This window comes from Eutrigla gurnardus (assembly GCF_963514095.1).
Source record: "Eutrigla gurnardus genome assembly, chromosome: 23".
NCBI classification, from domain to species: domain Eukaryota; kingdom Metazoa; phylum Chordata; class Actinopteri; order Perciformes; family Triglidae; genus Eutrigla; species Eutrigla gurnardus.
This window is the reverse complement of record NC_139934.1, coordinates 5,205,167-5,227,826: the sequence shown is the minus strand read 5'-3', so window position 1 is coordinate 5,227,826 and position 22,660 is coordinate 5,205,167. Positions and strand designations below refer to the sequence as shown.

Below are 22,660 nucleotides of genomic sequence, written 5' to 3'. Positions count from 1 at the left end.
TTTCTCCTTTCCAAAGACATTTCAATATGATGTCATGTTGTTGACGACTTGGCAGTGGCCAATGGCAATGGCATTATTTTTTAAAACAGAATTTAATGTAGAGGGAGCACAGACCACTTCGGCATGTTGATTATTAAATTAATAATGTGATCAGGGATACAATTGCCAGACTTTTTGTCACCTTAAGAGCGTGAGATGGTACATTGGAAGAATTTAATGTAAAACAGCTGGCTGTAATTTTCGTTTACTTTTTCAAAAAGAAAAATTGACTACTGCAACTCTCTCCTGGCCGGACTCCCCGCCTCTGCGATTAAACCACTGCAGTGTATCCAGAACGCTGCAGCACGCCTTATCTTCAATCTACCCAAATTCTCCCATGTGACCCCCCTCCTCCGTGACCTCCACTGGCTCCCTGTTGCAGCACGCATCCAATTCAAGTCGATGGCACTGGCCTTCAGGGCCATCAATGGAACAGCACCCGTCTACCTTCAAACACAAACCTCATGCCCCGAAGCGAGCACTTCATTCCTCTACTTCAGCTGGCCGGCTGGTACCACCATCGCTCTTAAGGTACTACTTTACTCAGATACTTTACTCAGATGAGGACCTAACACTTGTTCTATTTCTAGCTCTTACTTTATCGGCAATGATACGTTGTGGTTTCTTTGTTTCCTTCTTTTGACTAATGTACTTATTGTAAGTCGCTTTGGACAAAAGCGTCTGCTAAATGACCTAAATGTAAATGTAAAACGTTTTATCAGGCCCGACCAGACTACATGTTCGCTCCCACTTTCCGCCCATCATTTTTTTTTTTTTTTTGGCTACTCATTGCCACAGAGTTGATAGGCCAGAAGAGGAAACAGACTTTCTGTCCCCACTGGGAGGTTGGCCGCCTCCGATGCTTGAGTTGCTTCCTTGCATGCAGTGCTGTACTGCTGACTGGGGATCTGCCGACTGGGGGTCTGCCTCCATGGTACGTACACCTCTGTCCACTTAATGTATTGGCATTTACAGTATCTGTTTACCTGATGCAATATAGGTCAGGTTAGCAGGATTGCCTGAACACAAAGACGTCCCCCGTCTTTGTGTTCAGTGAGTTTTGAGTTTTGCTGCTTTGAAGCTAATTTTGTAAATCATGCTTCATTTAAAAAAAAAAAAATAACATCCAATAATTCATCCATTTAAAATGACAAATCACAATATGATTTAAAAAAACGTAATAACTTATGTTGTGATACATTTTCACTGTGATAAATGCGATAAATGTTGCATCATGCTCCAACTGTTTATTGCAGTCTACAAAGTGAAATCCTGCTGGCTTTAACCAACAAACAAACAAAAACAACCTCCTCGGCACCATCTAGTGGCCTGAATAAGGATTTCTTACCAAAAGGTTCAATATGTATTTGCAATATTAATAGTTTATATAATGAAACGTTTGAACAGAGGTCTGAACGAAGAGGGCGGGGTTTTTTTTCAGTTTGGTGATGTGTTCAAAGTCAAAGTTTCTGTGATGTTTCCAAATGACCTACCCTGCCTTTAAAAACACATTTTAAAAAAGTAAAATAATTATTTAAAAAAACATGATGACAGACAGACAGAGAACACAGTGGGGAATTTAAAAGTACAGAAGAACTTAGTGGAGGTTTTTACATGGCAGTGAATTATATCACATGACAAGATGACATTTCTGTCTCTTCGTTCCCTGCAGTGCTGGATGTGAGGATGAGGTGCACTTTGTTCTGTATGCTGGAGGTATTCTGTGAGTACATGCTTCACTTTCTAAGTCCAAGTCACTTTTAAAAGTTTGTCTGAGAGAGCAGCTCACGTCTTTCTTTTTTTTATTAACACTATTTCCGTAGTTTGGATCTTGGCTGGTGGCTCGACTCAACACAGGAAGTTGTGATAGCTGCTTTATCTGCAATAATGTTCCAAATAAAAAGACTAATTGAGTATTGCTCTTTATTTTAGTGGTGAATCCACTCCTCTACGTTGGACAAACTCAAGGTGATTGCACAATTCCCCTCCTTTATTGTTCTCGAATTTGTCTGTTACCATAAACCATGTGGCAGATAAACTTCTTCTTGTTGTTATTAATATGAACAGAGACAAACAGGCCTGTTGTGACTATACATCCTAACTGGCCGAAGATGTACGCGAAAGAGAGGATCACTCTAAAATGTGAGATAAAGAACGGAGGAAACGATGGATGGGAATACGAATGGAAAACGTCCAGCTCAATAATTCCTCCCAAGAAGAGACAATACATGATTAAGAGCGCCTCTAATCTCCACAGTGGATCCTACGGATGTGCTGGACGAAACCAATCCCATCAGCGGTCCTCAACTCAGTGGAGTCCAGACTTGAAATTGACAATATATCTCAGTAAGTTCCATTTATTTAATTGTTAATTAGAGTTTTTTTAAGAAAAGAAACCGTGTAAAACAAATCCGCCTTTTTTTCTGACAGATGCGCCGATGCCGGTCCTCACAGTGTCTCCATCATGGCTGAGTCCCGGGGCCCTGGTGAATCTGAGCTGTGGTGGGCTTGAACATCCCTCTGCAGGATGGAAGTTCTACTGGTTCAAGGCGGTCCCCAAAGACACTGGCAGCTCCTACAGGCGTATACCGCTACACGCCAGCAAGCAGAAGAGACAGAGTTCTATCAGCGTTCGTGGGCAGGAACACACCACCGGGTATTTGTGTCGTGCTGCAAGAGGAGACTCAGTGTCTCACACTCAGTATAGTGCACAGAGGTTTATCTGGTCTGGAGGTCAGTACACCTGCTTCTTTATTCCTCTCACCGAACATAGTTATTCTGAACTAAATCCATAGAGCACATCTCTCTATTCCAGCGTTTCTTTATTCAAATTCCTGGCTGGAATTTATGTTCCTCGACAACAAAAATATTTACATGTCATTAAATACATCATACAAATATGAAAAAGACAAAAACACAAAAAAAAATCAATCATTCAGGTTCAAGTAGTTCAAAAAGGGACAGGAGGAAGCTAAGCTTATCAAGTCCTGCCCCTTCTTTACATTATCACGTTTAATTTACATAAAGCTCATATCTTTGTGAACTAGTCATTATGCAAGTCTGAATATGAGATAATAAACGATAATAACAAAATAAAACGATCAACCGCTGCATAACTGTTCATTAAAAAATAATTTGAGGGTGTCCACAGTGAAATACTCCATCATTCTGATTTGATCAACAAATGGTGAAATTAATTGAACATCTTCTTTTTGTAAAATGTTAATGTGAATCATCATTTTATAATCTGATTTTTGGTGTGAAATCTGAATAAAATATAATATATATAATATAACATAATTTATCTCCATATGTCGGGTGGAAAAGCAAAATCCCACCACATTTAAAAACATTTTGTCCCCCACTGCAGCAAGAACTTGAATTAAATTAAACTTCTGAATTAAATCAATGATTGATTGATTGATGGAATGTTTTAAACAAAAGGATCACAATCTAACATTTCATTTCCACTGTCCTTAATTGTAAAATATCCTTTTGCTTAGTTTGAGGCATTATTATGTGTCGTTTAATCATTCTTTTATTTTCAGATTTCAGCCCAACAGTGAATCTCACAGTGAATCCCGACAGAGTGCAGCACTTCTCGTCTGAGTCCGTGTCGCTGAGCCGCGAGGGAAACTCCAGCAAGTGGAGGGTGATGAGGTTCACTGAAACCGGCCTCTTGTCCCACTGTTACGACTGGGGCACCATGACCGGATCCACATGCCACATCAGCCACCTGCAATACAGGGACGCAGTTTACTGGTGTGAGTCTGCATCGGGAGATGTCAGCAACGCCGTCAACATCACCGTACACCGTAAGCTTTAATCACACAGGTTTCACCTGGACAAAATGCTACAAACATATTCATGGTAGTGAATTCAAGGTTTTGGGATATTCCCTCTTCAGATCACTAAAAAATGACAATAATTGGTGGTTCTAGGGATATTTTAACGATGTTTCTTTCTGCAGTTTCCAGGCCTGAGAGCAGTCCATCCCTTGTGCTGCTGCTCACCGGAGTCCTCCCTGGAGCCGTATTGGTCATCCTCCTGCTCTTAGTGTATCGCTACATAAAGTCCAAGGGTGAGAATACAATTACAGAGGCGGTAAATGTCACCAAAATGAGGAGATTTTGCTGCCAAAAAAAATAAATAAAGATAGAAATGTCTTCTTTTACAGATCCATCCAGTGACAGGTTGGTGCAACCCTCTCTTCCCTCACTCAGAACCTTACTGTTACGTTCACTGCAGTTCCTTTATATATATTTATATATGTTTAGACCGGAGCAGCCTCAGAGCACCGATCTGGATAAACGGGTCGACCCGGATGCAACTCAAGAGCACATATATGCCTCACCTCTTGAAGGTTAGCCTTCCTTAATCCCGTTAATGCCACCATCAGAATTCCCTCACCTTGAAATGAACTATTTTTTTGCACGAAGCCACTGAAATGTCAGAGATGAAGTGATGTGATTTTGTCTCGATTTTCAACTGACCCGTAGGTGACCTATGCATGTACGATACAATCGGCGGCTGTAAAGACATGGGAAATGGTACGGTACAAACATTTTCAATGTGGAAGTATTGGAACCCTATTTTATTTGTAACGGATTGAATGATTTTGAAAGAATTCTTATTTTTAGGTGGATATGCCAAAGAAGTGGGTGATGATGCCACGTTTCATTCGATTCAGCTGAAAGGTATCGACGAGAAGAGTGAGCGTGAAGATCCAGTGGAAAGCTCGGACTACTATAATGTATAATGTGTATCCATGGTAACCACAGGTAGCCCAAGCTGTCCACCTGGGTCAAAAATGTTATTTAAAAACATCTACATTGGAGGTAGGTTAGTATGCGGTTTTGATGATACAATTCAAACGTCAGAGGGCCAGCCCATGTTCAGAATTATTTTCATCTCCTTTAAAAAGAAAAAAAAATGTGACTTTGTTTTGTTGATGATAGAAGTGTATCTGCTGACTGGGGGTCTGCCTACATGGTACGTAAACCCCTGTTCAGTTAATGTATTGGCATTTACAGTATCTGTTTACCTGATGCAGTATAGGTCAGGTTAGCAGTATTGCCTGTGTGTGTGTGTGTGTGTGTGTGTGTGTGTGTGGGGGGGGGGGGGGGGGGGGGGGGGTGTCTTTGTGTTCAGTGAGTTTGCATCTGCTTTAAATCTAATTTTGTAAATCATGCTTCATTTTCTTTAAAATAACATCCAATAATTTATCCTTTTAAAATGACAAAATAGGTTAAAGTGTGGATGGGGATCACCAGACGACCCCATGATACAATATTATCACAATTCTTGTGTCACAATATGATTTTAAAAAATGTTTGCGATATTCAAGTATTGCAATAACTTATATTGTGATACATTTTCACTGTGATAAATGTCATAAATGTTGCATCATGCTCCAGACAAGCTGAACTGTTTATTGCAGTCTGCATAGTGACTGCACCAACAAACAAAAAAAAAAACCTCCTAGGTACCATCTAGTAGACTGATTAAGGATTTTTTCCCAGAAGGTTGAATATGTATTTGCAATATTAATAGTTCAGATAATGAAATGTTCTCCTAGATACTGGTTTATAGGTTTTTATGAGTAGAACCAGTTGTAATATTTAGTCTTGTCTAGCTTGTTTAAATTCTTGTGAAGCTGTTCATACTGAGTGGGCATTTACCTAGTTTCAGCCATCTCAGCTGCAGTGAATAGACTTGATTGGAGGGGGGAGGGGCTAAACCTGCATGTGGTAAACCAAGCACTTAAGAGCTTGTCATTACAGCTGCAGCATCAGGACAGCCAAACGAAGACAGTTGAACAAAGACAAGGGAGTCGATATGTGGGAGTCCATTGAGGTAGGCATAACATCTCAACCACCACCCATCACAGCCATGTGTCCCAGTCAGGACATCACACTGGAGAAAATTTTACCAGAGACCCCTCGCTCGAGGCTGTAACCCATCCAATCTCTGCTACCCACCATTCTCCACAGGTACGGAACTTGAAGTACTAGGGGGGGGGGGATGGAACTGCCAGTCTGCAGTCAAGAAAGCAGACACCATTTCAGCGTATGCCTCCCTGCAAACTCTCCACTTAAATATGCATTTAATCAGAAGATATCGGCCAATGAACATAAGAGGGTTGGGCCACCAAATCGCAATTAGCATAACTCTATAACCTTTGGGCCAAAAATGACGAAACTTGAAACCTATGTTGCCATAGCTTCAAAGAACATACATGTCAAGTTTCATTAAATTGAGTAATGTTTGGCGCTGCCACAAATTTCCAAAAAGTGCCATTTTTGGCCGTTTTTGGCAGTTTTTGGTCATTCACAGGGGTCGTACTAAATCGAACTTGTGCTATACCGTTGATCCGATTGATACCAAAATTGGATATGTGGTTGTAAAGGCCTTAAGGACAAAAAGTTACTCAAAGATGCTCCAAAAGTCTAGGGGCGTGGCCACGGCGACGCCATGACTGCGCTACTATTTTCAACCTTCAGGCATTTAAACTTCACCGTTTCTTCTCCGATCTGCTCCAAAATATTCATGCTTGATAAGAGTCAGGTCCTGAACACAACTGCACTGCAATTTTAACTCACAGGTAGAGCGCCACCTAATGGCGACATGAAATGTGTCTAATTTTAGGCCCTTTTTCTGAGCAACAGCCCCCCCTCTAGGTTAAGCGTACACGCATGAAATATTTTTTCCTAGATAGCCCAAGTAGAGATGTACAAAAAAGCCTCTGAGACCCACCGCCTAAAGTCATGATAAAGTGGGTAAAAGGAGGAGAGGTCACACTAGGGGGAGGAGGAGAGATGTCAGGAAGGCATGGACATGTGTGTGAGCTCTGTGACTGAAATGTAGTTTCACTTGTGAATGCAGCCACTACACGACTGCACGTGACAGACAGATGGCTTTGAATGTCAATCGCTTGTGTCTAAACTTGCGCTACAAGGAGGTTGCCGCTGCACAGGTAGGCAGCTGCCACGCTGCCATGTGAATGCAGGCACTCCACGACCGCACGTGAGAGATGGATGCCTTTCGGTGTCAATCGCTTGTGTCTCAACTTGAGCCACGAGAAGCGGCCGCACCAAGGGTAGCGTCCACGACACTGCCCTGTGACCGCAGGCAGTCCACGAGCGCATATGAGCGAGGGCCCGTCACGGCACTGCTTGCAGTTTTAATGATGTTTACAGTTTTGTGCCTCAGTTGCCAAAAATGCTGCACGGCCTGAATGAAATTGAACATTAAAGCAGAAATTTTGTGATTTAGGATTATTTGAATGTTTTCAGATGGTGTTGTTTTTCCCTGTAACATTTTTTAAAATGTTATTTTGTGGGACGTTTCCGACTTGGATCATTGTACTTTATTTACTGTGTTACGGCCTCATAGACTTTAGTTGACTTAGGCTCGATGAGACCATAGCACATAGAAGGGACACCACAAGAATTAAGTTTCAAAAGTTTATTTATTAAACTTAACGATTACTGGGGAAGAAAAAAGAGAAAAAGAAAGTTAACCTTTAATCATTCAAAGTATTCAACCAAAAGGGAGAAGGAGATCCCGGCCAAAAAGAACAAAAGGGGAAAACGCAGGGCCAGCCACGCTGTGGGCCGTCGCACCCTGTGTTTTCCCACTAAGAAAAAGAAAGAAATAGGGCAAGCCTAAAACAAATACGACAAAACAGGGCTGCCAGGGATCTCCAACCCAAACTAAAATAATAAACTAAAATAATGAACTTCTGACATAAAGACAGAAGTGGGGGGAAAAAAACAGGGTTAACTGACAACCAAACGAACCTTCCCCTTTTCCTGCTGAGCCCAGAGTGAGAACCTGAGGCCTCCCTCCTCCACCTTTTTATCCCCAGGCTGATTACAAATAGTCTACCAGCCTGGAGAGCAGGAAGAAGGAGGAGGGAGGGGAAACAGCAGCAAGAAAAACAACACTACCTGGCCACACATAACATACTGTAATATGGAAAAATGCCCACTGCTTATCATGCTCTTAACCCAATGCATGCTGGGATTGGTGCCAATGAATGGTAGTAAGTAGGTAAAGAGATGACCGTATAACTGAACATGAAGTTAATTTTATTATCTTGTTAAGTCGTTTCCGGTTTCTCTTTGGTGATCTAATAAACATCATTATTATGATCGTTGTGACTCAGAATGTTTGAGGACCGCAGCATCAGACAAACTGTACACGTGTAGTTTATGTTCAGTATTTACTTTTTATCTGCGCTGTCAAACAATAAATGGTGTGGAAAATGGCATTAAAAGGAACTTTACCCTCATGCTGAAGTTTCACGTTGGTGCCGAGCTGGAAAGATTTCTCAGAGGAAGAGTGGGAGTGTCGGTGAGGATGCCGGGTTATTCTGTGAGTACACTGAAATTTGTCTCTCTTTATGAATAAGGCGTGTGTTGAAGAGAAAGCCTTTACATTTATATTGAGTTCATGTATTTAGCCTATGAGTGATTGGTTGCGAGGTTCAGGGTTTATTCTGCAGGCAGGATCGTGGCAAATGTCACAGGTTTCTATTTAATGTGACACTAAATTGGAGCTGGATGATCAAATACGAATCAGATTTTTATAGAACAGACAAACACATTTGCCAATAATGAAAGCCAAGCTTTTTAAAAAACATTTTTATTCTTAAAAGATGTCTGATGGCGCTGACAGTCGATGCATAAAACATTAAACACATCCGGGTCAAAGTAAAGAACATACAGAGGGGAAACTTGATGATTTTCTGACTCCATAGCTGCACTATCACCAGTGTACCGACGCTGATGTTTCAAACAACTTATTATTGCTGCTTGTGGAACCAGCGACCTGCTCTTATAGTCGTCTACTGGAGGTTTAAAAACAAGAAAGTGACATAATACTCCACCAAAGAAGGAAGTGGACAATAAACACACATTATATGGATTATTATAATTAAATGTTTTTTTAATAATATATGAACAACTGAATATTAAATGTAAATGATCTGCTAATAGCTCAACTGTAGAAAATGCTGTCTGGTATTAGGAAAGCAGAGGTGCACACAATAATTGCTGCTTGCTAAAGGATGTGGTCTTTCATGTTGTCATCCATTCCATTGGCTCGCTCCTTACAGAGGCCTTCATTAATCCTGGAAGATCTATATGAGGTGTGAAGGGACAATGTATTAATAATTGGTTTACTGTAGTACAAAGTCTGTTGAACTTGACTTTACCTGCAGCTGATCATGTCCTCACATAAATGTTCTCTTCTTCTGGTTCATTCATATTCTATGTAAAAAGCATCAGATGAATGCATGAAAAGAGGATTTCCCTTTGTTTGTTCAGGCATTTAATTCTCACCACATAGAATAAAAGTACTCACTTCCTTCTTAGCAATCATTGCCTTTAAACCCAACCACAGAATATGTAACTAACGGGGTCGTCAGTCAACTGAATCATTTCATTGTAGTATTTAAAAATAGTACTTTGTTTACTGCTCTCTGTTAAACTCAAAGAATATACTGTACCATGTTCTGGTTGTTCGGAGCCTCTGATTTCTTCATAGACACAAGCATCACCTACAGAGCAGTGAAAATCAAGGTCATATCAATCATTGTGATCCCGATAAAATCATTTGTATATCCTCTTAAACAAAGGGGGAAATGTTAGCTTTACAGTTAAGGATGATGCCTAAAGGGAATCATAACTCAGGCTGACCGTGGAGAAGAGAACTGTAGACTTGTTGTTGAGGATCAACCAGGTCTGCAGCTGGGCTCTGATTGGTGCTCTGAGACCTGCTGGGTCCAAAACACGTAGTAAATTAGGTGGATTTAATAAGGAACATGTAAATGTTATGTTCAGAATGAGAGGAGGGAGACTTGTACCAACCTCATGAAGCTTGAATCTGTTAAACAAAAAAAGGTGATTTTATATTGCAAGTCATCGTATTGTTTCCATGACTTGGAATTACACCTTTGACTTTTCATCATCGGGCTGCAATCAATGTGATATAAGAAGGAAAACATCTGACGTTTTGACCTTCTGCAGTGATACAGACCCAGCAGCAGGATCATAATCATTAAAACTCCACAAACCAACCCGGTGATCAACACGACAGGACGTGGAGAGCTTTGTTCAGACCCGGGCACTGAGACATCACTGTGAACTACACATAAATCATGAGAAAGATACACAAGTATTACTACACATTCGATGAAGATGAAGTTTTGGTCAGAAAGACCAGCTGGTGCAGGTTGAAATAGAAATACTTCCAAATTAAAATAATTTAAAACTCACTATCTATAGTGATGTTGACTGCATTGCTGAACTGTCCTGTTCCAGACTCACACCAGTACACTCCACTGATCCGGCTGCGGTTCATGATGCATGTGGATCCAGTCATTGTCCCCCAGCTAGTACAGTATAATGGGGAGCCATGTGAAGAAGACCTGCTCACTCTCCACTCAGTGGAGTTTCCCTCACAGCTCAGTGACGGCGACTCTTCCTCGAAGTGTTGCACTCTGTCAGGACTCACTGAGAGAGATGCCGCTGGATTGAAGTCTGAAAAACAAGACATAATGAGGGGACGATGGACATAATCCTGCAGGTTTATTGTGTTCTTAATCTTTTTAATTGTTTGTGAGAAGAAACAAAGGATCACATCAATAGAGACATATAATTGTATTAACGTCAAACCTGTCGGCAAACTAAGGTGGCCTTCCAGTAACGTAAAAACGTGAACGTGACTAAAATATCTCCATAATAATTAAATGTCTTCTTTTGTGCGAGAATGGAAAAGTCAAGACAAACCTACCTCCAGCCCAGACAAACTTAGTGTCACTATAATGAGTGGAGTAGACTGGATCTCCTCTTTCAGCCCTGCACATATATCCTGCCGTGTGCGTCTGTCCATGAACATAGGGTTCGGTCCCGTTGGTGCTACCAGGTAGCAGCTCATAACTGTAGGAGTTGTAGGAGCTCTCTAAGGGTTTGGGAACAGCCTTATACCAGTAGAACCTCCATCCTGCAGACGGATGCTGAACACTGCAGTTCAGAGTCACCGAGGCTCCAGGACTCAGCCATGATGGAGACACAGTGAGATCAGGCAGGGGTTTATCTGTTGGACATGATTTCACAGAACAAAGACATGTTATGATGAGTCAGTGGAGCACTACTTGTATCCTACTTAGTTCTCCATCTCCAAATGTGTCACACAAGTGTGAAGGTGCATCGTCTTAAAATATATCAACCAAACTAACATTTGAAATAATATAAACTTGTTTTACATTCAGCAAAATAAAACAGGTGACTTACTGGAATCTAGTTTCAGTGTGAAAGCATCACTCCAGTCTGTGTAGATCATGTATTTTTTACTTCTGCCCCAGCACCGGTACTCTCCACGGAGTGATGACCTAATCATGTGGTCACGTGGGTTTTGTGGTCTGTATGAGTTGGGTGTCTCCCATTCATACTCCCACTCAGTGTCTCCTCCATCCTCGACTAGACACACAAGAGTGATCGTCTCTCCAGAGTATAACTCAGGCCAGTTGGGTTGCAGAGTCACAACAGCTCTGATTTTAACTGTCCATGATTCAACAGTATCAGTGTATTAAAGGTCAAATATGTTTTATTATGAATAAGGATTATTTCTACATTGTGTTCTCCATATCAACTCACCACTTATTACTTCACTGTACTCCGTGTAGAAAACTGGGTTTCCTCGTCCTCCTCTACACCAGTAGAGTCCTCTTTGTGAGACACGGATTTGTCCGTTTGAGAGGAGAATGTAATCTTGTGTGGTCAGTGGTTCAGAGGATATATCGCCTCTGTACCAGAAATATTTCCAACCGGAGGATGATGCTGATGATGGTGGTGATGATGATGATGGTCCCACAGAGCAGGTCAGGGTCACATTGTCCCGTTCAGAGCCTTTGCTGAGACGGGCCTTTGGTCGTGCTGTTTTAATGTAGAACAACACATGAATATTGTCATTGTTGTCCCTGTAAATTATTAATTTGACAGATGTTTCATATTAATGATATAATCTCATTGAGTTTTCTTGGTGGTGCTACAACTAATTCTAGTACATTATGTAGAAATATTAATTACTTTTACATCTGTGTATATAATTAAGGTGTAGCGACCTGATGGATATCAATCAACGGTGCCCATCACATACATTAACCACTGAAAGTGTAGATTAACTTAAGCTAACGTGGATTCTAGAGAATAAAAACTCCCTCTGCTTCACTCTGGGAAGGTTATACGTCTGCAGCTCCTTAATGTGAAAAGTACTCACGTTGCATATTCAGTTTTACTGCTTCAGATTCTTCACCCTCAAATTTACACGAGTAAGAGCTCTCGGTTGACGTCAGAGAAGTCGTCACTTCAACTGTGTTTTGATGGTTTATGTCCGTTTCAATCAGTGATCCGTCTTTGTAGAAGGTTGCATCCTCCTTTCTCTGATCACGATGCCGACAGCGAAGCGTTACTGACTCTCCTCTGAACAAGGTGGACGCAGGAGTTTGCAGGATCACATCTTGTCTGTGTAACACAGATGGTTCCTTTTTCTTTTCAGTAAATCAGTTCAATATATCACAAATATGAACAAATGTTAAGAAAAAGTAGAGTTTGAGACAGAAGAAGATGCCAAAGTCACTCATACTATAATAAAAGACAACATTTCCCCTGAAGGAGGCGCCACTTTCAAACTGCCCGGTTTAATACATCACTAATAAGGGACACTTTGTACATCAAGATGCATTCATTTCTAGGATGTACCGTCCTGTATTACTCTCTCACAACAGATACAATGATTAAATATGTGAGATTGCTCCTTTAAACAAAGGACATACATTATATATATATATATATAAGAACTTTAAGCTCATATCACATTATATCCAGACTGTCCTCCTCGAGAAAACGACCACATAGGTCGTGTGTCAAGCACCGAATTACGACCATATGTTACGTTTCAAAATAGCGCGCCCTCTAGCGGTCAAGTAAATATCGACACTCCGGTGTCTCAGACGATCGCCCCCCGTCAATCATCGGCAGAGACCCCCCCCACACGTCGACCTAAACCTACCCCCCCCCCCCCGCGCGTGCACGGACGATTGCCCCTCGTCAATCATCGGCAGAGACCCCCTCCACACGTCGACCTAACCCTAACCTTAACCACTACTATCGTTGCGGAAGAATATCCGCAATACGCTCCCAGAGGTCGTATTTGAGGACGTGACACACGACCTATTTGGTCGTATGAGTTGGAGGGCTTGTTGATTATATCATATTAGCACTTTGTCAAACAGGGTGATCATATTCACATGGATCATAAATAAGTGATTTGTCATGAGGTAAAACTTTGAGAACTTACCTGATACAGTTAGAGAGACTTTATTACTTTCTTTTTTGAAATACCGGTATGGTGACTTACGATCACCAACACAGTGATATTCACCACTCTGGCCTGGATCTAGAGAAGTTGCAGTATAATTCTTAAGTTTGTTCAAATAGACAGAAGTTTCACCATCCCTCTTGATCGTGTAAAACCAGTCGTTGTCATTTCCGTCCCTCATGTCACACATGAAGGTAACAGACTCTTCGGTAAATAAAGTGGACCAGTTTGGCTCAATGGTCAGCAGAGCATCTAGAAACCAACACAAGATGCATGAAAATGAGATGTTTGATTTCCTGTCACTGCACTTATCCTACAGTTAAAAGGTGATACTGCTTCATCCCGAGTGAATATCAAAAGAATAACTGTGTAATTACCTTGAGCTGGTTCACAGTAGAGGATGAGAGCTGAAACAGAGTTTGAAACATCGTCATACATTATCAAACTGGCTGTAAAACAAACAACATCAGGCATTTAAGACGTTGCATCGATGGGAACTATGATTTAAACAAAGTCCTCACAGAGAAACCCCAGCACACGGAGCACAGCGTGTCCCATCCTCACGCTGCTTCTGGGAAATGCTTCTATTCTGTGGAGAGAAAGCTTAAGACAACTTCTGCTTCTGACTTTAAACAGTCTGTGTTTCCTTCCTTTTTACACAAAGCTCACACAAATAGACCAGGTTTAATTATACCTACTTTTTCTGCATGTCAGATAAAGTCTGACAAATTGTAATCCTCTGATCACCGACATAAATATTGAATTGTCCTTTCTGCACAGATATGAGGTTCCTGTTGCCTCACAAAGGGGCAAAAATTATTCATGCTGCTGCTTAAAGCTAACTTTGTCATCCAACTGGGAAAATTCACAAAACATCACAAAAGTTGAACTGCAGTATGTGGTACTGCAGTGCTGCACAGTAGGAGGGGCCTGGGTTCTGGTTGCTGTGTATGCATTGCCACTCATGGCCCTTTTCCACCGAGGCATTTTGAGAGCCGGTTCGGAGCCGGTGCCCAATCGCGAACCAGTTCTTCCTGTTTCCACAGACAAAGAGCCGGCTCTCAGCCAGGAAAACTGGTTCCGGAGCGGCCCCAACTCCTTGCTGGGCTGGACCCGACCCGGAAGAAGGTCTTGCTTGTGTTAGGGGCTGGGGGCGGGGTTAACGCTCGAGGCAACGGGGGAGTTTTACAAACGTTACTGTTCCCGGTAAGTTTCATTTTTAAATTGTCTCACCTCGTTGCAAATAGGGGTGGGACGATACGGGTAACTCACGATTCGATACTGTGACGATATTTGGCCCACGATGACGAGAATATCATGATACACGATGTCTGCGATATTCCATATATTGCAAAAAATGTCATCAACGATATATCACGATATCTGACTGAAAAAGAAAAAAATATGCATAAAAAATAAATTCCAAAACTTTGTACAATGTACAAATGAATAAACACTGTCCAGCTGGACACATTAAAGTGCATGAACATTAATAACATGTCTTATGTAAACCAGGACAGTGCTTTCTGATACTGAAAAGTCAGTAGCAACTTGTTTTATGTAAACTTGGGCACGTTTTAGTTTAACAATAGCTAAACAAGATAAGAATAACATCAGAATTAAATTAAATATTGGGCACATTTCAGTATGCAACCAATTATGTGCAGAGTTATGTTCACCCATCCAGTACCTGGGAAGTCGGGCCTCATGCCCTCAGAGCTGGGTGAAAACTGCTTGGAGCTCACAGCAATACCGGGCAGCACACGGCTCTGCGGATCCACACATGCGGAACCTCTGGCGGATGGTAAACACGCGCTGCCCGGAATCCTGCCCGTAAATAGGCAATCGAGCCCGGCCGAAAAGTGAGTCCTCATGCCCTCAATGCTGTGATAAAAAGCGCTTGAAGCTCACAACAGCACTGGCCAGCACACGGCCACGCTTGCAATTACGCACCACGAACCCGCAGTTCTGCTCCGTCCGGAGAACTGTAAACTCTAGCGTGCCACTCGGAATCCTGCCCGTAAATAGGCAATCAAACCCCGCCGAAAAGTTTGCACTCATGCCCTCAAGGCTGAGTGAAACCCGCTTGGAGCTCAGACCGACCCCCGGGCAGCGGGCGGCCCCCGCGGATCCGCTCCGTAGAACCGTAAAGTCTTAGACGCACCAACGGGAGTCTAAAAAAACCCGTAGACCCAAAATATCGATATTTGCTGTCAGTGTATCGATTTATTTATTGCGACAGAGAGCACAACAATATATTGCAATATCAATTTTTTTTCCCACCCCTAGTTGCAAACCAACCACACATTTCTCTTTAGTTTACCAAGCTAGTGATTTTGTGTGTAACAGCAGCAACTAATGGCTTTGCTTCCTCGGGTAATGTAAGCTGAGCGGCTAGCTAGCCAGCTAGCGTGATATTGCTAACAACAACGTTAGCATGCCACTTTCTGACTGCCGTTGGCTCACTAAACGTTACCAACTACCAACGTAACATAACATCTGTGTTCACAGCGTCGTGGACACGTTTGTGATTAAACTGCTGTTCTCTGGTTTGTGTTTGTAGAGCTGTCGGACATCGGCGATATTGAACGGAGGTCCAACCTGCAGATGACTAAACATCAAACACTCCGATCTATTGATCACACACTGTTCTACACTTTTAAAAAATGTTGTGATTTTTGTATTTTGTGTATTTTATTGTTATTGTATTATTTGCCAAAATAAACACTTTTTCTGAAGAGACATGTCTGCTATGCTTGAAATGAGCGCTGCGGGGAAACCTCAGACGTATACAGTGACGTAATGACGTGGCTCTCTTCGCTCTCTGCCGGTGGAAAGGCAAACAGGTTCTCAGACGGTTCACAAGTTGAACCAACTGCGAACCAGCACGGGCACCGGCCCGGTTCTTGATCTAGGTTCGCGTTGGTGGAAAAGGGGTAAGAGAGCAACTTCACCAGTAGGGGGTACTGTTGTGCTCCCCTGTTCTACAGCAGACTGCTGGCTCGAAACATGAATGGTTCCTATGGTCAAACTCATTATTACTCAGTGTATTTTTGCAAGAAATCATGTAAGCAGCAATAATAACTCTTATTTTGTAGAAATAATATTGTCAAATTAAAAGACACGTTCAATGTGGAGTTTTCCCTACAGATTATGAAGTGTGTCATTGAGCATGTCTGTTTCTTAATCTTACTGCAGTGTTTCTCCTTTCCAAAGAAATTTCAATGTGATGTCATGTTGTTGACGAATGGCAAAATCTTGTTTTTTAAAACGGAATTTAATGAAGAGGGAGCACAGACCACCTCAGCATGTTGATTATTAAATTAATAATGTGATTGAGATGGTACATTGGAAGAATTTAATGTGAAACAGCTGGCTGTAATTTTCTTTTATCAGGCCCGGCCAGACTACATGTTCGCTCCCACTTTCGGCCCATCATTATTTTTGTTTTGGCTACTCATCACCACAGAGTTGATAGGCCAGAAGAGGAAACAGACTTTCTCTCCCCACTGGGAGGTTGGCCGCCTCCGATGCTTGAGCTGCTTCCTTGCATGCAGTGCTGTACTGCTGACTGGGGGTCTGCTGACTGGGGGTCTGCCTCCATGGTACGTACACCTTTGTTCAGTTAATGTATTGGCATTTACAGTATCTGTTTACCTGATGCAGTATAGGTCAGGTTAGCAGTATTGCCTGTGGAGGGCGCTTTTGTGTTCAGTGAGTTTGCATCTGCTTTAAATCTAATTTTGTAAATCATGCTTCATTTTCTTTAAAATAACATCCAATAATTCATCCTTTTAAAATGACAAAATAGGTTAAAGTGTGGATGGGGATCACCAGATGACCCCATGATACAATATTATCACAATTCTTGTGTCACAATATGATTTAAAAAAATGTTTGCGATATTCAAGTTTTGCAAAAACTTATGTTGTGATACATTTTCACTGTGATAAATGTCATAAATTTTGCATCATGCTCCAGACAAGCTGAACTGTTTATTGCAGTCTGCATAGTGACTGCACCATAAAACAATAAAACAATCTCCTCGGCACCATCTAGTGGACTGAATAAGGATTTTTTTACCATAAGGTTGAATAAGTATTTGCAATATTAATAGTTCATATGAAATGTTCTCGTAGATACTGGTTTAGGCATTCTGTGAGTACAACTAGTTGCAACATTTAGTCTCGTCTAGATAGCTTGTTGTTTAAATTATTGTGAAGCTGTTCATACTGAGTGGGCAATTACCTAGTTTCAGCCATCTCAGCTGCAGTGAATAGACTTGATTGGGGGGGGGGGGGGGGGGGCTAAACCTGCATGTGGTAAACCAAGCACTTAAGAGCTTGTCACTTCAGCTGCAGCGTCAGGACAGCCGAACGAAGACAGTTGAACAAAGACAAGGGAGTCGATCTGTGGGAGTCCATTGAGGTGGGCATAACATCTCAACCACCACCCATCACAGCCATGTGTCCTATCCCAGTCAGGGCATCAAACCGAAGAAGATTTTGCCAGAGACCCATCAGTCAAGGCTGTAACCCATCCAATCTCTGCTACCCACCATTTCCAATGGTACGGAACTTGAAGTACTAGGGGGGCTATGGAACTGTCAGTCTGCAGTCAAGGAAGTGGAGACCATTTCAGCGTATGCCTCCCTGCAGACTCTCCACTTCCTGGCCCTTACAGAGACCTGGATCACCCCAGAAAACACTGCCACTCCAGCAGCCCCTTCAACTGCCTACTCATATTCACACTCCCCAAGACCAACAGGCCTGAGCTGTTCCACTACCGTCCTCACTGAGGTGGACTACTTTCTTTCCTTCCCCTCAGCTGTGATTGGCCCCGGCAGAATTTCATGTTGGTGAAAAAGGTAAGTAAATTAATTTATTTTATGCAGTGAGTTCAAAACGCGTTAACAACTGGGATCAGTGTAATTTATTTACTGTAATATGGAAATTGCCTACCGCTTATCATGCTCCTAACCCAATGCATGCTGGGATAGGTGCCAATGAACGGTAGTAAGTAGGTAAAGAGATGACTGTATAACTGAACATGAAGTTAATTTTATTATCTTGTTAAGTCGTTTCCGGTTTCTCTTTGGTGATCTAATAAACATCATCATTATTATCGTTGTGACTCAGAATGTTTGAGGACCGCTGCATTAGACAAACTGTACACGTGTAGTTTATGTTCAGTATTTACTTTTTATGTGCGCTGTCAAACAATAAATGGTGTGGAAAATGGCATTAAAAGGAACTTTTCCCTCATGCTGAAGTTTCACGTTGGTGCCGAGCTGGAAAGATTTCTCAGAGGAAGAGTGGGAGTGTCGGTGAGGATGCCGGGTTATTCTGTGAGTACACTGAGATTTGTCTCTCTTTATGATACATAATGAGGCGTGTGTTGAAGAGAAAGCCTTTACATTCATATTGAGTTCATGTATTTAGCCTATGAGTGATTGGTTGCGAGGTTCAGGGTTTACTCTGCAGGCAGGATTGTGGCAAATGTCACAGGTTTCTATTTAATGTGACACTAAATTGTAGCTGGATGATCAAATACGAATCAGATATTTATAGAACAGACAAACACATTTGCCAATAATGAAAGCAAAGATTTAAAAAAAAACATTTTTATTCATAAAAGATGTCTGATGGCGCTGACAGTCGATGCATAAAACATTAAACACATCCGGGTCAAAGTAAAGAACATACAGAGGGGAAACTTGATGATTTTCTGACTCCATAGCTGCACTATCACCAGTGTACCGACGCTGATGTTTCAAACAACTTATTATTGCTGCTTGTGGAACCAGCGACCTGCTCTTATAGTCGTCTACTGGAGGTTTAAAAACAAGAAAGTGACAAAATACTCCACCAAAGAAGGAAGTGGACAATAAACACACATTATATGGATTATTATAATTGAATGTATTTTTTTTACAACAAGTCCTCCAACTCATACGACCACAGTTGTCGTTGGTCCATGCACTCGAATACGACCTCTGGGAGCGTATTGCGGAGATTCTTCCGCAACGATAGTAGTGGTTAAGGTTAGGGTTAGGTCGACGTGTGGAGGGCAATCGTCCGCGCACGCGCGGGGGGGGGGGGGTTAGGTTTAGGTCGACGTGTGGGGGGGGGGCGATCGTCTGAGACACCGGAGTGTCGATATTTACTTGACCGCTAGAGGGCGCGCTATTTTCAAACGTAACATATGGTCGTAATTCGGTGCTTGACACACGACCTATGTGGTCGTTTTCTCGAGGAGGACAGTCTGTTTTTTTACTAATACATGAACAACTGAATATTAAATGTAAATGATCTGCTAATAGCTCAACTGTAGAAAATGCTGTCTGGTATTAGGAAAGCAGAGGTGCACACAATAATTGCTGCTTGCTAAAGGATGTGGTCTTTCATGTTGTCATCCATTCCATTGGCTCGCTCCTTACAGAGGCCTTCATTAATCCTGGAAGATCTATATGAGGTGTGAAGGGACAATGTATTAATAATTGGTTTACTGTCGTACAAAGTCTGTTGAACTTGACTTTACCTGCAGCTGATCATGTCCTCACATAAACGTTCTCTTCTTCTGGTTCATTCATATTCTGTGTAAAAAGCATCATATGAATGCATGAAAAGAGGATTTCCCTTTGTGTGTTCAGGCATTTAATTCTCACCACATAGAATAAAAGTACTCACTTCCTTCTTAGCAATCATTGCCTTTAAACCCAACCACAGAATATGTAACTAACGGGGTCGTCAGTCAACTGAATCATTTCATTGTAGTATTTAAAAATAGTACTTTGTTTACTGCTCTCTCTGTTAAACTCAAAGAATATACTGTACCATGTTCTGGTTGTTCGGAGCCTCTGATTTCTTCATAGACACAAGCATCACCTACAGAGCAGTGAAAATCAAGGTCATATCAATCATTGTGATCCCGTTAAAACCATTTGTATATCCTCTTAAACAAAGGGGGAAATGTTAGCTTTACAGTTAAGGATGATGCCTAAAGGGAATCATAACTCAGGCTGACCGTGGAGAAGAGAACTGTAGACTTGTTGTTGAGGATCAACCAGGTCTGCAGCTGGGCTCTGATTGGTGCTCTGAGACCTGCTGGGTCCAAAACACGTAGTAAATTAGGTGGATTTAATAAGGAACATGTAATGCACCGCTGTTATGTTCAGAATGAGAGGAGGGAGACTTGTACCAACCTCATGAAGCTTGAATCTGTTAAAAACAAAAAAAGGTGATTTTATATTGTAAGTCATCGTATTGTTTCCATGACTTGGAATTACACCTTTGACTTTTTATCATCGGACTGTAATCAATGTGATATAAGAAGGAAAACATCTCACGTTTTGACTTTCTGCAGTGATACAGACCCAGCAGCAGGATCATAATCATTAAAACTCCACAAACCAACCCGGTGATCAACCCGACAGGAAGTGGAGAGCTTTGTTCAGACCCGGGCACTGAGACATCACTGTGAACTACACACAAATCATGAGAAAGATACACAAGTATTACTGCACACTCGCTTAAATCATTGATCATACCTTTCGATGCTACTCATGTAACATTTGTATGTAATTACTGAATACCTGAATGTATAAAACAGTTTAAATGAAACAAAGCAGACTTCTAATTCAGTTCTAACTTTTTAAATTATACTCACATTTTACCGACATCCAACTCTCTGGTGACTTCTGACGCCGGCTAGTCAAAGCCTCACATCTATACAAGCCTTCATCTGACTTTGAGACTGCAGAGATATTCAGCTCCCCTCTGCCCTGATTTGGGAGGAGTTTTCCATTTTTATAAAAATCAACATTAGAAAAAGCCTCTCCTGTCTTCGACTTGCAGCTGAGAGTGACAGGACGTCCCTCGGCCACAGGAAGGGCAGGGCTCACCAGGATCACATCGTTGTCTGGAACAAGATCCAAGAAGATGAAGTTTTGGTCAGAAAGACCAGCTGGTGCAGGTTGAAAAACTGTTAAAATACTCCAAATTAAAATCATTTAAAACTCACAACTTATAGTGATGTTGACTGCATTGCTGAACTGTCCTGTTCCAGACTCACACCAGTACACTCCACTGATCCGGCTGCGGTTCATGATGCATGTGGATCCATTCATTGTCCCCCAGGTAGTACAGTATAATGGGGAGCCATGTGAAGAAGACCTGCTCACTCTCCACTCAGTGGAGTTTCCCTCACAGCTCAGTGACGGTGACTCTTCCCTGAAGTGTTGCACTCTGTCAGGACTCACTGAGAGAGATGCCGCTGGATTGAAATCTGAAAAACAAGACGTAATGACGTAATTGTTGGTGAGAAGAAACAAAGGATCACACCAATAGAGACATATAATTGTATTGAAGTCAAACCTGTCGGCAAACTACGTTTACCTTCCAGTAACGTAAAAACGTGAACGTGACTAAAATATCTCCATAATAACTAAATGTCTTCTTTTGTGCAAGAATGGAAAAGTCAAGACAAACCTACCTCCAGACCAGACAAACTTAGTGTCACTATAATGAGTGGAGTAGACTGGATCTCCTCTTTCAGCCCTGCACATATATCCTGCCGTGTGCGTCTGTCCATGAACAATGTAGGGCTCGGTCCCGTTGGTGCTACCAGGTAGCAGCTCCTAACTGTAGGAGTTGTAGTAAATCTCTAAGGGTTTGGGAACAGCCTTATACCAGTAGAACCTCCATCCTGCAGACGGATGCTGAACAATGCAGTTCAGAGTCACCGAGGCTCCAGGACTCAGCCATGATGGAGACACAGTGAGATCAGGCGTAGGTTTATCTGTTGGACATATTTCACAGAACAAAGACATGTTTTGATGAGTCAGTGGAGCACTACTTGTATCCTACTTAGTTCTCCATCTCCAAATGTGTCACACAAGTGTGAAGGTGCATCGTCTTAAAATATATCAACCAAACTAACATTTGAAATAATATAAACTTGTTTTACATTCAGCAAAATAAAACAGGTGACTTACTGGAATCTAGTTTCAGTGTGAAAGCATCACTCCAGTCTGTGTAGATTGTGTAATTTTTACTTCTGCCCCTGCACCGGTACTTTCCACCGAGTGATGACCTAATCATGTGGCCACGTGGGTTTTGAGGTCTGTATGAGTTGGGTGTCTCCCATTCGTACTCCCACTCAGTGTCTCCTCCATCCTCGACTAGACACACAAGAGTGATCGTCTCTCCAGAGTATAACTCAGGCCAGTTGGGTT

The 22,660-nt window shown here is 41.9% G+C and overlaps 1 protein-coding gene and 1 long non-coding RNA gene across 2 annotated transcripts; one reads left to right on the top strand and one right to left on the bottom strand.

The window, feature by feature from the left end:
* Nucleotides 1-1,725: 1,725 nt before the first annotated feature.
* LOC311008943 (uncharacterized protein) lies at nt 1,726-5,058 on the top strand (the record flags this gene model as incomplete). Its single annotated transcript, XM_084002905.1, has 10 exons — nt 1,726-1,762; nt 1,972-2,007; nt 2,107-2,385; nt 2,470-2,772; nt 3,588-3,854; nt 4,010-4,120; nt 4,217-4,232; nt 4,317-4,402; nt 4,539-4,589; nt 4,680-5,058. The coding sequence occupies 10 exons, from the start codon at nt 1,726-1,728 to the stop codon at nt 4,796-4,798; spliced, it is 1,305 nt and encodes a 434-aa protein (XP_083859031.1). The 3' UTR covers nt 4,799-5,058.
* A 15,715-nt stretch (nt 5,059-20,773) lies between these two features.
* LOC311009007 lies at nt 20,774-21,668 on the bottom strand. Its single transcript, XR_014596599.1, has 3 exons — nt 21,448-21,668; nt 21,094-21,345; nt 20,774-20,908 (listed from the first exon to the last, which is right to left on the bottom strand). It is a non-coding gene; the product is annotated as an uncharacterized lncRNA (long non-coding RNA).
* Between the last annotated feature and the right edge of the window lie 992 nt (nt 21,669-22,660).